This window comes from Callorhinus ursinus, unplaced genomic scaffold, assembly GCF_003265705.2.
Source record: "Callorhinus ursinus isolate GAN/ISIS: 27379988/994484 unplaced genomic scaffold, GSC_fseal_2.0 scaffold12, whole genome shotgun sequence".
Lineage (NCBI taxonomy): Eukaryota > Metazoa > Chordata > Mammalia > Carnivora > Otariidae > Callorhinus > Callorhinus ursinus.
In genome coordinates, this window is record NW_027397074.1 from 6,049,896 (window position 1) to 6,068,094 (window position 18,199).

At 41.1% G+C, this 18,199-nt stretch overlaps 1 protein-coding gene across 6 annotated transcripts in view; it reads right to left on the reverse strand.

Annotated features, from left to right (window-relative positions):
- GSAP (gamma-secretase activating protein) overlaps window positions 1–18,199 on the reverse strand; it is a 90,348-nt gene that overhangs the window by 24,307 nt on the left and 47,842 nt on the right. For 5 of the 6 annotated variants that reach the window (XR_003208544.2, XM_025872772.2, XM_025872771.2 and 2 more), the window contains 6 exons: window positions 17,549–17,626; window positions 13,377–13,469; window positions 13,035–13,252; window positions 10,500–10,569; window positions 9,874–9,956; window positions 6,660–6,713 (listed from right to left, as the gene is read on the reverse strand). Coding sequence is in view for 5 of the 6 variants with exons in the window: in XM_025872772.2 (XP_025728557.1) it covers window positions 6,660–6,713; window positions 9,874–9,956; window positions 10,500–10,569; window positions 13,035–13,252; window positions 13,377–13,469; window positions 17,549–17,626 (596 nt within the window). In the remaining variant the exon portion in view is untranslated. The remainder of the gene's footprint in view (window positions 1–6,659; window positions 6,714–9,873; window positions 9,957–10,499; window positions 10,570–13,034; window positions 13,253–13,376; window positions 13,470–17,548; window positions 17,627–18,199) is intronic. The other variant, XM_025872773.2, reaches the window with a different exon arrangement.

Consider the following 18,199-nt stretch of genomic DNA (forward strand, 5'->3'; position numbering starts at 1 on the left):
CACCTGGTTGGCTTAGTCAGTAGAGCACATGACTCTTGATCTTGGGGTAGTGAGTTCGAGCCCCATGTTGGGTGTGGAGATTACTTAAAAAAAAAAAAATCTCATTTTGTCTCTTAGGAGGACATGAAATAATTACCAAAGGAAACCCATCAAAATTATTAATTGAACAAAAGGACCAGAGGGTTACATTAAGGGATTGTTCCCCATCTATGATTTTGATTGCTAGTTGATTTTAGGAGATTAAAAAAAAAAGCCCTGTGGTACTGGTTCATCTGCAAATTACTGCCAGGAAAAAAACAATCTGCCTTTCATTTCTAAAAAGCCCTCTGGCTTTGGTCCTACATCTGCTGATTAACCCTCATCTTCTTAGAAGAGAAGAGGCCAACTCAGAGAAAACCTTCACTCTCGACGCCAGGGCTCAACTAGCAGAACTAAAGCATCAATCCAATTTGGCTGTTCAGTGGATTCCATCTCAGTGTCAACTTCCATTTGCAGCCCAGAGAAACACAGTGCCCTCCTACCTCCAGCACAGACAATAAAATAGAAACACCTGTGTGTCCATGAAACTAGCAAAGCACCATACTAAGCCCAAATGCTCTGAGCAGACCATCAGATCCATACTGACCAGTGACTGGAACTCCTGAGGCTTCCTGCAAAGGGGACCGCATGTGGCAAGTGCCAGTTCTCCTACTGATAAATTAATGTCCTCTTTCTTCACCACATCTAGAAAAATACAATCTCTCTTCTTTGCCCAGCTGGGTAGTTCTCTTAGCCTTTTTTTTTTAAAAAAGATTTTATTTATTTGAGAGAGAGAGCACAAGCAGTGGGGAGGGGCAGAGGGAGAGGGAGAAGCAGACTCCCCACTGAGCAGGGAGCCAGATAGGGAGCTCGATCCCAGGACCCCAGGATCATGACCCAAGCTGAAGGCAGACACTTAACCGACTGAGCCACCCAGGCGCCCCTCTCTTAGCCATTTTTAATGGGCTGTATTTTTAATGTAATCACTAAATATGGCTCTAAACTGTTTCATCTCATAACTAACAAATGCCCTGAGAAAGCCAAGGCGAAGATATTTCTCTCCTTTCAACCTTAAGCATTAAACAGTGCATCTCCAACCAAACCTATGAAGAGCAGCACAGCCTAATGGCTGCATCTGTTCCTCAATTTCATCATCTGAGGTATAAACTGAAGGTACCCCCATCTCTGCAGATATGACAGGAATGAATATACCAGCCTGGTGCTCTGTTTCTAAGAAGTAATATTTCTTGGGGCGCCTGGGTGGCTCAGTCGTTAAGTGTCTGCCTTCGGCTCAGGTCATGATCCCCGGGTCCTGGGATCGAGCCCCACATTGGGCTCCCTCCTCAGTGGGAAGCCTGCTTCTCCCTCTCCCACTCCCCCTGCTTGTGTTCCTGCTCTTGCTATCTGTCAAATAAATAAATAAAATCTTAAATAATATTTCTTTGTACCATCAGAAAATGTTTGACAATATTAACTGGCCATAACTCACTGTCCCAGAAAATATGTTCTTTTTTTTCTTCTACAATAATCTACTCACAGAAGACTTCACATCTGGCCACCAAATGTGGGAGTTCCCCTCACCCCCCCCAACACACACACACATCCACCAACCCTCCACCACCACCTGGGTGTCCTACAATTTAACTCAATTCTGACACTACCGACCTGAAGACAGTATTGGATCCCACAAGCTGCCTATAAATTGGGGGCTCCCAAGACATCCTCCTTGGGTTTGACAGTTCACTGGAGTAGCTCACAGAACTCAAGAAAACAGTTTACTTATTATACATTGGTAAAAGCATACAACTGAGGAACAGCCAGATTGAAGAGATGGCTAGGACCAGGCACGGGGGAAAGGGCTCAGAGTTTCCATGCGCTCTTGAGGCAAACCACCCTCCCACACCTTCACGTGTTCATATGTCTCAGAAGCTCTCCAAACTCCTTCACTAAGAGTTCTTTGTGGAGGCTCCATTACCTAGGCAGGATTGATTAAATCACTGGCCATTGGTGACTGAACTCAATCTCCTAGGCCACCCTCTCTTACCTCCCGAGGTAAGAGGAGGGAGGGGGTACCTTCTGGGGCGCCTGGGTGGCTCAGTCATTAAGCGTCTGCCTTCCGCTCAGGTCATGGTCCCAGGGTCCTGGGATGGAGCCCCCGCATCAGGCTCCCTGCTCCGCGGGAAGCCTGCCTCTCCCTCTTCCACTCCCCCTGCTTGTGTTCCTTCTCTCACTGTGTCTCTCTCTGTCAAATAAATAAATAAAATCTTAAAAAAAAAGTTCCAACCTTCTAATCATACTTTTGATTCTTTAGGCAACCAGCCCCCAGTCTTAGATGCTTTCTAAAAAATTACCTCCTTAACATAACTCAGGTATAGCTGAAAGGGGCTTGCTCTGAATAACAAAAGACATTCTTTTCACTTTTGTGTTATTTCAGGAACTGGGAACAAACACTAAATATAACAAAAGACGTCCCTGTAGCTCTTATCAGTTAGGAAATTACAAGGATTTTAGGAACTCCGGGCCAGGAGTCATGGGTGAAGACCAAATGTATATTTCTAGTTATAGTATCATATATGTACAAACTGGACTTTGCAAAATCAATTAATATTTCCCACATAACCCATGGACATTTCTGGTACTACATTGTTATCAAAGCAACAATCCTCATTTTTAAAAAAATTGTAAGCTGTTACATTGTAGTTTTGTTGATACTTTGGATCCCTAACAAAACTTTTATTTAAATGATGGTGGTTCTCTGTATTGGGAGGGTCAAGGATAAAAGTCTTTTGTATTTCCCTAAGCAATTAATTATACTCATGCTCTGCCCAATTAAAAGAGTATTCTTAAAACACTTCGTAAGTGAAGAAGCATAATTAAATGATTGGGGAAGAGCCCAGGTGCCAACTATTGTTTTCCCAATGGTGCAGGGGCACCGAGACCCCCTGATAGACACGTGAAGTAACACAATGAGTTCTGAGTGGACCTAAGTGGGAAGGGCATTTAAGTCTTTCTGGCCTTCCCAGTCTCTGGGTCAGATAGTTAATCTAAACAAATGACGAAAAGTTTTCCTTACTTTATAAAATGAAACTGAAGATGTCTGGCTTAAAAAATACATAAAAATACTCCCGTTTCTCCATTTGTGGCATGCTCATTCACCTTTTATCTTTATATTCCAGTAAGTTGTTTCTATATATTTTCTAATCTTTACGGGCTTCCTGTGGTCAGATGGTTTTAATAGTTTCTCTTCTCACTATAAAATCAAGGGTAATTTTAAACCTTTCATGAAAATTGCCACTTCCCTAGAGAAAACCATGTTTTATGAAGGCTTAAAATCCTTCGTGGGAAGGTCACTTTTTTTTTAAAGATTTTATTTATTTGACAGAGAGAGAGAAAACACATACAGGGCGGAGGGGCAGAGGGAGAAGGAGAAGCAGACTCCCCGCGGAGCAGGGAGCCCAATGCAGGGTTCAGTCCCGGGGCTCTGAGATCATGACCTGAGCCGAAGGCAGATGCTTAACCGACTGAGCCACCCAGGCGCCCCAGGAAGGTCATTCTTGATAACACTGCTTTTAAAGGCAAGGACCTTGTTTCAATATACTTAATTGTTTAAAATTCTTTTGGAAACCATTTTATAAAGTAAGGAAACCACTTGTCTTTCAGGTGATAAACTGCTAATTTAACTGGTTTATGCCACGTTAAATTACATATTCCTATATTAAACATTTGTAAAGTACTCCACGGGAGAATTCTTTGCAGAGAGAGCAGGAAGAAAGTGCTTATCTAGCTTCACTCTGCTCTTCCCTCTCCAGACTCCTTATCAGGGCAGCCATCTACCAAGGAGAATTGGAGGCAAGTGTGGTGAGAGTAAATAGGGTCCCTTGGGCCTCGTGGAAAGTCTGGCAGCAAGCTTGCATTCATTTCGAAAGGCAACTCGTGATTCAGGTCATAGGTACTCAGAGCCAACTCCCATAGCTGAACAAGCATGGCGAGAACAGTCTTATAACTGGGGCTGGGGAGGGAGGAGCCAAGGGTGGGATGTGCCCCTGCAAGCAGGTCCATCGCAATATAATTAAGCTGAGACTTGGGGTAGAAGAAGTAGGTCAAAGGCAGCGGCTTCTAGTGAGGGGGATTGTGCAAACAGCAATGAGGAAACAAATGAGAAAGATCAGAGCCAGGTGTCCTGTGTCTCCCATGCTGAGTGACTGGGGGTAGGGGCTGGGGAGCCAGTCAAACCAAACTGAGTACCATCTCATCTCCTCCAGAGCTCAAGGCCCATCCCAGCAGCGCACCTTTGCCTTCCCTGACAGATCGCATCTGCGTCTGCGTGGACAAGGTAGTGAAGAGACCTACAGTTGGAAAGTGTGCTGTGTACCACTTCCTACCAGCATGTAGACACACGTGGAGAAGTGAGGGAGCTCCCGAGCATGTCTGGGAATGGTTAATGGGAAACATCTGTCTGCAGGGCCAAACGCTAAAGATAATTAGAGGAGAGGAGAAAAAAGGGAGATGGCAGAGTGAATATCAGGGGAGAAAAAAATATGAATAATATAAAAATGCATCATTTTACACACACATACACACAAAAAGAAAAAAGAAAAAGAGTGCAGAAATAAGCCACTTTGTTCCTGAGCAAAGCCAATCATATTCTTAGAATAAGCTAATGGGTAAAAAATTGAGAGAACCTTCACATCACTCTTTTATACTTAATTTTTAAAATGAAAATACACAATGGCGATAAGATTGTAGCAAAACTGATAAACTCATAAATTCCTTGTAACTTAATCACAACTTTTTTTTTGAATACCAATTTGGCAATAAGAATCAAAAGCTTTCAAAACTGTCATAGCCTTTTGCCCAGCAATACTCCTGGACATTTAACCTTGGAGGAATAAATCAAAGGAAAAACTGTCTAGATAAAAATATTCACTGCAATTTTTTTTTAAATGGGGGCTAGAGACAAACTAAATGTCTCAAAACAGAAAAATAATTCATTAGGACACAACAACCCAGCAGAATCCTCTGGAGCCATTACAGGTCATAATTACGAAGTTCACATAGCAGCATGAAAACTGTCTGATACAATTGGCAATCTTTATTATATATCTTTGGATGGCTGTCACTACTATGACAAAAGCCAGGAAGAAATGCGGGCGGGGGGGAGGGGATTGACAGTTGGTATGTTAAAAACTGTAGAATTACGGGTGACACTACTTTCTCTTTAAAATTCTCTTCACTGGGGCGCCTGGGTGGCTCAGTTGGTTAAGCGACTGCGTTGGGCTCAGGTCATGATCCTGGAGTCCCGGGGGATCAAGCCCCGCATCGGGCTCCCCTTGCTCAGCCGCGAGTCTGCTTCTCCCTTTCCCTCTGCCTGCCACTCCACCTGCTTGTACTCTCTCTCTCTGGCAAATAAATAAATAAAATTTTTAAAATAAATTAAATTCTCTTCACTGGTTTCTTGTGTGCCCCTTAAACACATTATGGGGTTGGTGGGACTAGTGATAAAAGCAGAAACAATACAATGAAAGGATGGAGGCTCTTAATAAGAATGCTTTCAGCTATTAATCAAACCTTTCTTTTCCCTTCCTCTTCCTCCCTTTGGAGGGCTTCACAGTGGTCTCAGGCTATGGCCCAGAACCACCAGCTGTCAGTCTCCTTGAAAGACCCTTCTTAGGACCAAAACCTGGAACCGCGAAACCTGCCCCAGTCGGCCCTCTCCCACTCCCAGGGTATCACCGGGACCTCAGACCTCACGGCTTTCGGCTTTCCCCCCGCTGTCCAGGCCTGGCCTGCCCTCCGTGGATCCAAAAGAATCAAACGTAAATAAGAGAAAAGCAGCGCAGTGAGCTGAGTTGAGATTTCCCTCTACACACCAAGCTATAATTAACAGGAGGCGACGCCAAAAACAACAAAGGAGCTTCAAGGAAACTGGTAAAATACGCTCCAGTTTTTAACTACATACATATTCTTTTCTACTCACCCACCCCACCGCATTCTCCCTATTGTGCTCAGAAACTCTTCTGAAACCACCAGATTACAGCAAGACACTAAAAGCTACCACTTAGCGGCAGGAAGGAGGTGTGCAGAAAGAAGCTTCACAGAGACCACATACGGAGCCAACAGAGGTCACTTTTGAGAAACAGAAAAGCTGTTCTTAGAACCAGAAGGAAATTAGATAATCCCAGCCCAGGTTACTTAATGGGTTTAAGACTGTGTGTGTGTATTTGTGCGTGCGTGCTTGTGGAGGGGGCAAAAATGAAGTAAGAAGCAGCTACCAGGTCCTCTAAGGATAATGTACAAGAACTCCTCCAGTGTGGACTGGTTTGAGGTGCAGTGGAAAAGACGAGTTCTATGTGGTTTAGGTTGAGCCCCATAATTCTCCATCTTCAGAAAACGTCCCTCTCCAAAGAGTATTCCTGAGAATTGCCATAATATCATCCTCAGTGATGACTCAACCCCTTAGGAAGGATTTTCTAGAGAACTAACCCTACCCTACCCCTTACCTCCAATCTCCCCCTTTCTCTACAAGCCCTTTGGGAACCACCATCATACTTGGGGCAGCAGAGTTGGAACTCCAGCTGAGTGTGGAGGCCAGCAAGGAAGCCATGCACGATGTGCTTTTGTCTCTCCCTGGAAGGACTTACCTTCATGAAAGGCAATGGGATCTCTTCCGTCACAAGGGTTATTCCAGGAATTTCCTAGGGTGGGGGAAAAACACACACACAACTGCTAAACATATCAACCACCACAAGCTTGAGCCTTCAGGAAGTGTTTTCTGCACAGACAGAAGCTGAGGGCAGCTCCCAGTTTGCTAACCTCTACTTTAAATAAACCTTAGGGTTTATAAATAACAGTGAACACAACCCATCTCTTGCCTTGGGAAGGGAAATATTTTTTAAAGTCATGATTACAATAGAGGACAGTCTTGGGGCACCTGGGTGGCTCAGTCGTTAAGCGTCTGCCTTCGGCTCAGGTCATGATCCCAGGATCCTGGGATCGAGCCCTGCATCGGGCTCCTTGCTCAGCGGGAAGCCTGCTTCTCTCTCTCCCACTCCCCCTGCTTGTGTTCCCTCTCTCGCTGTCTCTCTCTCTATCAAATAAATAAATAAAATCTTAAAAAAAAAAAAAAGACGACAGTCTCTGAAGGAAAGGAGAAGACTATAAGGAATATGGAGCAAATAGTGTATTATTTACACATTTCCTTTTAAGAACAAATGAGGCAAATTACATGTGCACTATCAAATGCAATAATAAGGGGGACACGTTCCTTCTTTGTTTATTGTTTCTTCCTCCCTCTTCTTCTCTTTTGCTTAAATGTATTATATTATAGTTGGCCCCTGCCTCCCTAGAAGGAACCAAAATTAATGGGGTTCTTTTTTTACTTTAGTGGAAAATTTTTCTTCACTTCATCCTCTACCATAATTTCAGAAATAAAAGATATCCAAGAAGAGCTGATGCAGCAGTATCACCATGGCAAATATGAAAGATGTACAATCCATATCAGGAAATCTGAATTATAACATTGTGAGCATTAAAACAAATTTCAATAAAAATATAAACTTCCAAAATGGCCCTTCATTCAGTTATTTTGGAAGTGTGTTTCTATATTAACCATGTAGATTAGCCTCTCAGCTAGTGAATTCATCTTTCATTTTCTAAAAAAAAAAGTAGATGATATATGAGAAAATAATTTAGAAAGTGTTCTGTAGAAAAAAAATCTTCTATTTGTTTAGAACTTAAATGTACTAGATTTTTACTGATATACAACATTCCTGTGGAAAGGGGTACCATGGCAATGTAGAAATAAGTTTCCAGAATATTCAAACAACCGAGTTGTCCACTGTGACCACAGAAAGCCTGTGTTAAGAATATATTTTGTGTTTCACTTATCACTACTCGGTAAGAGAAGACACTTCAAAAAAGCATTAAAATCTCACTACAGCTTTAGGTCTTAAAATAGGAATAACAAGGCTAATTGTTTGCAAAGCATAATTCAGGATTATTTATATGAAAGAGCACCATATGTTCTAGTATCTTAAAAAAAATCCAATTCAGTTATTTACAGAGATAATCTGTCTCCATACAGAAGTATGATATTAATAGTTTTATGATATTAATACTTTTTATTCTGGCAAGTGTTTATTAAGGTGTAGGAATAAGAGCATTTGTAGATTAGAAAAAGGAAAGGCAAATGATTTACATCATTGCTAAACAGAAGCAGGGACTCAGAATTTCAGGATTAGAAGAGACCTTTAAGGTAACCTACTCCAACACCCTGAAGTTTAGAGCAATGTGGTAAACCCTAAAATAAGCTCAGTAGATGGTAGTTAGAACTGTGGGTTTTTTATATTAACTCTCATAGGACTTCCTGACATCACTCTGGAGGTCTACAATGGCTCCTCCGCCCCACAGTCGTGAGAAATGCAAAAGTGAGGAACTGCCTCTCCAGATGAGCCTCTCACACACCATCCAGTTAACACGTGCTCCATCTTTAAACACAACTCTGGGAACTAGAGGGGTTCCTGGTCCCCTCCTCCCAGACACTGAACTGGAGGATGACAGGGCTGGGTGGTGAGGGAAGGAAACAGAGACGTGCATTTCCTGACTCCCTGTGGTTTAACCTGCAAACTTCCTGCCACATCACCATAGACGCTGCATGTATATTCACAAGAGTTCTCAAAGCAAACAGTGCTTGGAGATGGAATGAGTTCATCTTTCCCTTGTTATTCTACAGTGAGGCAAGAACATTTAATAACCCTTAACGGTAAAAGACAGAAGGGCCTTTAGGAAAACACTACCACTGTGCATACCAAACATTTAGAAATTAATCAGACAGACATACCTGCCTCTATTTAGATAGTCTAAATACAAAATGGGCAAGTGTCACAATTTAGCCCAGTACTTATTTTCCAATGTCTGTGTTACCTAAATTCAATTTATTTTTCTAAATGCCTTTTTGATATAAACCTCTGCCTCAATACTAAACATGTAATTCTAACATCTAAGTATGAAAGAAGAAACCTTTTTCAGGGGCAGCCTGAAACCTTTTTCGGGGTTTTCACTTTCTGATCCAACAAATCTCAGTTTACTACACCATGTTCTAGAGAAAATAGACAAAATTTTAGCTCAGCACCTCCCCACTGAAAAATTGGGAGGGGGGCGCCTGGGTGGCTCAGTCGGTTAAGCGTCCGCCTTCAGCTCGGGTCATGATCCCGGGGTCCTGGGATTGAGTCCCGCATCGGGCTCCCTCCTCCGCGGGAAGCCTGCTTCTCCCTCTGCCTGCCTCTGTCTCTCTTTCTCTGATAAATAAATAAAATCTTAAAAAAAAAAAAAAGAAAAAAGAAAAATTGGGAGGAACGGCCAAGAGGAAGAAAAGGTTGAATGGAGTGAATTTGCTTAAGATTACCAACTTTTACTGAACTTGAGGCTCTACAGTTATTACAGATTTTCTTTATGAGGCTGGGAAAAGGGGTCAATCTACTTAGGAAATAGAACAGCCTACAACAATAGCAGTGGTCCGGCCATTCCTTAGGTTTATAAAAATATTTTAATCCTCTCCAGTTGCTAAAAAAAAAAAAAAATACCATTTGAAGATGACAGAGGCTTCATTCTGCTTAGTAGTAAGACGAGTGACACATATCCTGTACCTTCCCCTTCAATTCTCCTATTTTATATCACTACCTTTGGCTAACAACAAGGAGTCATGATTATTTTTCTGCCAGGAAACTCCAACTCAGATCCTTACCAGTCAAAATAAACAAATGAAATCACAGCCATGGGTACTGTGACAGGGATGTCCTACAACTGATCCACAACTGTGAATCGATTTTAATTACATAATACAAAGCGTTAACTTACTGTATTCCAAGCGAGCACTGAGGAATATGGCAAAAGTTTATCCATGTCGCTTGTCTCTGGGTATATGCTCCAATACGAAGAAGCTGAGTAGATTTTTGAAAGAAAAAAAGAAGAAAGACATGGTTTAATAAGGCAGTAGACACTGTAATTCACCAAAACAAGCAAACCCCCAAAACGTTTTTATTGCCTTATCCTTATCTTTAAAAGGCTAGCCATTATGGTTCTACCTTTATGAAATGTTCAAGTTCTGCTCTTTACAGTGAGAATCATTTAAAAAAAATTATTTGGCACTTCTATCTAACCCAAAATGACATTATTCCGCTTCACACAGAAACTGAACTAATAAAGTTTTTTATATCTTACTGGGAAAAAAAAAAATCACTAATAAGGTTAGAGAATGTGTCTCATCAGTCTCCGAACCGTCGCAGCTTCTCACAAGACCATGAGAGAACGAAATTTAATTAGCTGCTGACTGAAATAGTAAAAAAAAAAAAAAAAAAGAAGAAGAAGAAAAAGAAATGCTTCTAACCAACATTTTGACAGGTTGAGGCATTATCAATTTGCTGCTTTCCCTCCAGCAAAAGGGTCAAGGATTCAACTTACTATGCACCATCAGCAACACCTACCAATTATAAATTCCTGAATGAGGTCAAATGAATGGCAGGCAGAGATGTTCTCAGAAATCCACTGAATAATCTTTAAAAAGGAAGAAGACAAATCTGTTGGTATTTACATCTGCACCCTGCCCCCACCACCAAAGAAGTACAAAATGTATGTGAATCTTTTAAAATTCTGTATCTATTTTGGCACTGCCAAAGAATATACTCACTTCCCTTCAAGGCACATAATGCAAGACTGTGGCTTAAGCAGTCTTATAAATCAGGTCCATTTTACATATTTTTTTTAATAAATGCCCTTGGCTGAAATTCAAATAAGCCTTCTTCAACCCCATGTTTTGTTTTGTTTTTTGCTAGAGTAGGTCATGTTTTAGCAAAGTACCAGTGTGAAGAGCTGGCGGATACAAGAGAAAACAAACCAAATCACACCCCAAAGCTCGAAGGCAGCAGACCTGGGTTTGAGTCCAGCTCAGACATCAGTGTGAACGTTGGCACACCGCTTAACCTTCATGAGCATCACTCTATGGTCCTCCCAAGGGTATGTTGTAACAACAACTCAGCCTCCACAACCATCCTCACCTGCTGGAGGACTGAAACTTCTTGTTCCCAGCCTTAGACACTATGAGGCTTGCCTAGCCACAGAGCACTCTCACATTTCTGCTCCTACCAATAAATAAGTGGGTTTTTTTTTTTAAGATTTTATTTATTTGTCAGAGAGAGAGAAAGCGCACAGGCAGGGGGAGCGGCAGACAGAGGGAGAATGCCGGGCTCCATCCCAGGACCCTGGGATCATGACCTAAGCCAAAAGCAGGTGCTTAACCAACTGAGCCACCCAGGCGTCCCAGTAAGTGGTTGTTTTTATTTCTAAGCCTATTCATGCTGGTTGTATTTATCTTCACAATTAGGTAATTTAATAAAATATTACCACCGACGAGTGAAATATGGAAGCAAAAAGAGTGCTGTTTGGTCAATAAAAGTTGAATGCTTCAGAAAGACTCAAAGGCATGTCTAAAACACTCACTAAAAAAACTATGTGTGAGACAACTGTAAAAGATTAGAAAAAAACTGCCCAATAGATACGGATGGTTCTGAAAGGATCTTTAAAATATGGCTCTCCTTAGGTTAAAAAAAAGAAGAAAGTAAGATTAAGAAAAAAAAAGAAGAAGAAAGTAATAGGAAGTCAGAGACAGCAAATTACTAGTGGTTTTATGTAAGAAAAATTATTTTGACAGTATGGAGTTTCCTCAAAAAGATGAAAATAGAGCTACCCTACGACCCAGCAATTGCACTACTGGGTATTTACCCCAAAGACACAAATGTAGTGATCCGAAGGGGTACGTGCACCCCAATGTTTATAGCAGCAATGTCCACAATAGCCAAACTGTGGAAAGAGCCAAGATGTCCATCGACAGATGAATGGATAAAGAAGATGTGGTGTGTGATATATATACACACATACACACACAATGGAATATTAGGCAGCCAAAAAAAATGAGATGTTGCCATTTGCAACAACGTGGATGGAACTAGAGGGTATTATGCTAAGCCAAATAAGCCAATCAGAGCAAGATAATTATCATATGATCTCACTGATATGAGGAATTTGAGAAACAAGAGAGAGGATCATAGGGGAAGGGAGGGAAAAATGAAACAAGATGAAACCGAAGAGGGAGACAAACCATAAGAGACTCTTAATCTCAGGAAACAAACTGAGGGTTGCTGGAGAGAAGGGAGTGGGAGAGATGGGGGGGTGGGTGGTGGACACTGGGGAGGGTATGTGCTATGGTGAGTGCTGTGAATTGTGTAAGACTGATGAATCACAGACTTGTACCCCTGAAACAAATAATACATTATATGTTAATAAAAAATAAAAAAAGAAAGAAAAATGATTTTGACCTCCAACCCGCTAATATACAAAGAAAGAGTCTTAATCTACATCAAAAGATAGGTGAATAAATGTACTTTTTTTTGTTTGTTTTAGGCTAAAATAAAATGTTTAAGATATCTTTTCTTCAATTACCCAACCACCCATTGGTCCCAATCAAGTCTAATTAGGGGGGTTTCTCCAACTTCACAGGACAGCTGTAAAATTAAATGACAAAACATGTGAAAGTGCTTCATAAATTAAATCGTGCAATATAAATATAGATATAAACTATCTTCATTAAAATGTAATAAATATATGCCACCAGATTTTAGTTCTTTTGATGCTATACACCAAATACAGACCAGGAGAGAAAGTAGGTATTTGAGAAACTATGTACTATTTACTGAGCACTTCCTTGGAATGTTACTGATACAGCTAACGTGTATGCACAGTATGGAAAAGACTGTAGTCAAAAGAACAGACATGCTCACAGTCTGAGGTCTGGTTGGTGTCCATAAAAAAGAAGCACAAACAGAGAGTATGTTCAAATCAGGACGGAGACCATACACTTCAATTAATTATTACCAAACAAAAATGGCATCGGTTCATTTCAACCACAAATGGATAGAGCTGGTGTTGTCTATTTGCCAGTTTTTAAACTGAAGCTACATCACCACCTTGGCTTCCAGGAACGGGTGGTCTTGGCCCCAGGAGAGCACACAGTGCAATGCGCCCATCTTCTCATAGTCTAGCCGCGTGTTCCATAGGAACTGTAGTAAGTACGACTGGTTGAGGACCGCCCTGGAGAGCTTTCCAGAACACCAATCCAGTACCAGGGACCCTGAGAGTGACTGTAAAGGACTATGAGGTAGCATATCAACCACTTCATTGTTTCCTGGCCAAAAAAAAAAGAGGAGATCAGCAAATAAAAGAAACCCTTCTCACCCTCACCCAAATATAACCATTGCCAAGACAAATCCAAATGGGCCATGTTCATGAGGGAAAGACCACAGCCATACCTGTCAGAAACAAACTGTGGCAGATCAGTTCCGGATGTTGGATGTTAAGTAGATGAAAGAAATGACCAGGTAAGTAAACAGCCACGTAATAATCTGTAGACGAGGAAGATAAAATTTATCTGCATGTGGCAAGAGCTGCACAAGGCAAAGAGAAAGCCCAGAACTTCACAGTATCCCTATTTGTCTTTGAACCTCTTAAAACATAAAAGTTTTGATCAACGTGATACTAAACTGTCTGATGTCAGTACATTTCATCTTACTAGCTAGGTCTCATTTATTTCTATCTGTGGCTAGTTTTCTTCATACATTTAGTCATGGTTATCTTAATTGATATCTGTAATTTTGAGTCTAAGTGAACTGTGGCTTTATATGAACTTAAATGACCTCTGAAAGTAAATTAGAAAAAAAATACCAAGCAATATGAATTATTCCTTTATCTGATAGTCTGGGAATAGCTTATAATGGGAATTTCCCTCCTCGTTTCTGCCAGTTGGGGGAAGCTCTAAAATTTTGTTTCCTATGTTTGCCCACTCGTCGTCATCATCACTATCATCATTGTCATTTTGTTTAGAGAACCCTTAAATTGATATTCATCAAAACAATCTCTGTAGGCAATCTCACACTTGACGAAGTACTAATATATTTCCTTGCATAGTGAGCTGCCAAGAATTCGCACCTTCACAGCCCCTGCGTTTGATAATTTTGTACCAAAAACACTTGTACACAGATTGAGACAAGATGTAAAAATAGGTTTCTGGAGAATGGGAAGGTGGAAGTAGCCCTTGCCAATAATTTTTCACACAATAGCAGTGAATTTCAGACAGATGACACATTTAGATTATAGTGAGCCAGCTGGACTCTTTTTTCCTAAGAGGCAAAGAAATACATGCTAATCATTTGCAAAGAAGGCATTCAGTGGACTGGAAAGGAAAATAAAGAGGATGTAAAACTCAAAGCAATTGACTTAAGAAAGTGTCCTCTTGGTCACCGGGGATTAAGTGATGTTGAAGTGAGTAGCACAGGGTGCCTGGGTGGCTCCGTCAGTTAACTGTCTGCCTTCGGCTCGGATCATGATCCCAGGGTCCTGGGATCGAGCCCCACATTGGGCTCCCTGCTCACGGGAAGCCTGCTTCTCTCCCACTCCCCCTGCTTGTGTTCCTTCTCTCGCTATGTCTCTCTCTCTCTCTCTCTCTGTTGAATAAATAAATAAAATCTTTAAAAAAAAAAAAAGTAGCACAAATGGCTGCAATAATATTCTTATTATGGCAACATTTAAGTAAAAAAACACAAATAATGATAAAATAGGGTATGGTGGAAAGGGTTTAGGCATCAAACAACCTAAATAAATTCTTAGCCCTAGCATTTAACCAGTTAACTAGGGTGGTAACTACATCCCTGGGAGAAGAGGCATTTGGAAATATATGAGGGTGTTTTGAGTTGTCACAGTCATTGGAGTGGAAGGGGGAGTCCTCCTGCCATTTGGTGAAGGTTGTTAAAACCCTCAATGTGCAGGACACTCTCACTCAAAAAGTACTGTCTCATCAAAAATGTCAACAGTACCTGTGGTAGGCCAAATGACGACCCTCAAAGATGTTCATGTGCTAATCCCAGAGCCTGTAATATGTTACCTGAAGTGATAAAAGGCACCTTGCAGATGGGATCAAGGATCTTGGGATGCGGAAAGTATCCTGGAGTATTCAAGTGGACCCAATGTAACCATAAATATATTTACAGAAGGGAGGAAGAGGGAGAGTGGACTACAGAGGAGAAGATCATGCAAGGATGAAAGAGATGGGAGTGATGTGGTCATAAACCAAGAAATGCTAGCCTCGAGATGCTGGAGGAGGCCAAGGATGAATTCCTCCCCAGAATATCCAGAAGGAACCATTTCTACCCACACCTTGACTTTAGCCCCTCAAAATTCATTTCAGAATTCTGACCTCTAGAACCAAAAGACAAAGTTTATGTTGTTTTAAGCCCTAAATCTGTGATAATTTGTTATAGCAGCAATAAGAAACTAACACAGTGCTTCTGATAAGAGACACCAAAAGGAGCCTGGGCACACACCTTTCTGAGCCTCAGTTTCATTATCTGTATAATGAGGATAACATCACCAAGCAGAATTGTTGTAAGGATCAAGATAACCGAAATAACATGCTTAGCATATAGTATTTATTTTTTAAATGGTAGGTTTTTATTAACAAACATATCTTTCTTATAAAGAGGTGTTTGGGTTCATGGAAAACCTCTCCAAAACTCTCTTCTTTAATATTTTAATCACTATGTCCCTTTTAACAGGGTGACAATTTAGGACAATTGCATGCAATAGGAAAAAAAGACATCACTCAAAAAGCAATACTATTGTCATAAAAAATTACCTAGTTTTAATCTTGGGTATAATTTTGTGCCAAAAAGATAAAATGCATATAGGAAGGAAACATAACTTATGTAAGAGCCTATTTTACAAAGCTCTAGGATTTTTGCCGACTCCACAGTCTGAAGAACATAGATTAAATCATGCCTGCTCTTTTCTAGAGTCATTCTCAGGGGGAAAAAAAGGAAGGCTACCTTTGACCTCACAAAATGCTAAGTTTTTTTTTAGTGGAAAGTTTCCCACATCACTCTTGAGATGTGATGTTGATGTAGCATTCTCTGATAAGAATCAAGTCTCAGACCCAGGAAACCTTATATTTATCTCTCTTACCACAGGAAGCGGTAGAATCAGGCCTCTCTGAGGCAATTTCCCACAGGTTCAAAGCTCATGTTAACATTTACCACATACTGGCCCACTCAGCATTCGCTATCTCACCTCATCTATAGTATTGTTCAAAAGAAAAATCTTTTTTATGAACTTTATCATTTTCTTTTTTTTTTAAAGATTTTATTTATTTATTCATGAGAGAGAGAGAAGCAGAGGGAGAAGCAGGCTCCTGGCTGAGCAGGGAGCCCGATGCGGGACTCGATCCCAGGACCCTGGGATCGTGACCTGAGCCGAAGGCAGACACTTAACCATCTGAGCCACCAGGCGCCCTGAACTTTATCATTTTTGTTCTCATTTTGCCCAGATCCCTCATATCACACCTTCCTAAACCTTTGTCGTGATAGTAGACAGACTGGGGAACAGGAATAGGAAAACATATTAAAGAATCATGTGCTCAAAACCTGAAGTTTTTCTTTTTTGAATATTGTGCCATGTCCCATAGGTAGGCAAGTAATAGTTCTGTTACTTAGTCTTGTGCTAACCTGTTTGTGCCCCTCATCCCAACTGATATGGAAAAGCAGCTTTTGGTAGGTTGGTACAATAAACCCTTCCTCGATTTTCTTCATTATAGACTCCATTAATATGTTCAAACCTAACACTCAAGTTCCCTTACTATATTTACTCAGTGGAAATCAACACATTGAAGCTGATCCCTAAATCATTTATAGGACTTGGAAGCTCTTAGCAATTAGCAACAGGGAATGGGCAATTTCTCAAAGAACTTTGTCCTCTCTAGAATCAAGGGACAACATGATGTATTATTTCTCATAGGCTTTTAGGGTACATCCCATTCACTGGCATCATTTTTTTTTAAGATTTATTTATTTATTTATTTGAAAGAGAGAGAGAGAGAACAAGTGGGGGCAGGGTGGGGGAGGGAAGAAGGACACAGGGCTCAATCCCAGGACCCTAAGATCATGACCTGAGCTGAAGGCAGATGCCTAACCAACTGAGCCACCCAGGTGCCCCTGTCATCATCTTTAAAATAACAAATGGCTTTTTAGGATTACTACTAAAAACTAGGGAAGCTCACAGCCTAGCTTCTCTAAAAATGGAGGTGCATCCCCTCCCCAAAAGGCTGATCTGAATGGGGGACACAAATATGTTCATTAGGATTGGTCTATAGGCCTAGAAAAAGATACAGGTCAGGAAAAAATATATTATAAAAATATTAACTAACTTAATACATTTGACCCTTGAACAACAGAGAAGTTAGGGGTGCTAAGGTTTCCAGAGAAAATCTTCCCCTCTCAGGCTTCAAAAAGGTTAGTGGTTGTCATCACAATCCAAGTCCTACAGAGGCAGGAGAAAATGGGGTGCACAGATCAGAAAATGGAGATATAAAAGGCTGAGTATCACATGTACTCGAAAGGCAGGTCAGAGCAGAGAGATGCATTTCTCTCTCACTCACCAAGGTTGAGAAAAGTAAGGCCCTTAGTCACATGTGAGTCAACACTCCCAAGAGCAGCAGTGAAGGTCTTGCTGTGCCCTGTGGAGAGAGAACAGGAAGCCCAGGAAAGAATGGTAAGAAACAAAGAGCCGGAATTCCACCCAAGGCTATACTCTATGTAATACTCTTAACCTTTAGGAGCTGTGAGACTGACCTAGCAAGGGTCTCTGACTTCTAGATTTCATGGTTCTCTATCATTCTCCAAAAGCCCGCACAGAAGGTGGATTACAGTGCAATCAGGATCCAATCGTTGTTCTGGGCTTGTATAATATTAGACCTGATAAGATGGGTTGTGCTGGGACAGAAGGATCTGAAAGAATCTACAAGATCCAAGAGATGGAGGAGACCAGGTGGCTCACTGGCCCTCATGGTTTACCTCATGTTCTTGTCGTCCTTAAGAGCTCCCGGGACTTCTCTCAGTCATTCAGAAGGGCAGTAGACTATCAGCTAAACTCAGTGTACTGGGTTTCACTCTCCGCTTTTCTAACTCTTCATCAGAATTAGTAACCCTTAATAAAACTTTCATTAAACTTTTACTTATGGTTTGAACCAATATATGAATCATTGGAAAAATGTATGAAAACTTTCCACAAAAGAAAAATCCAACTTATG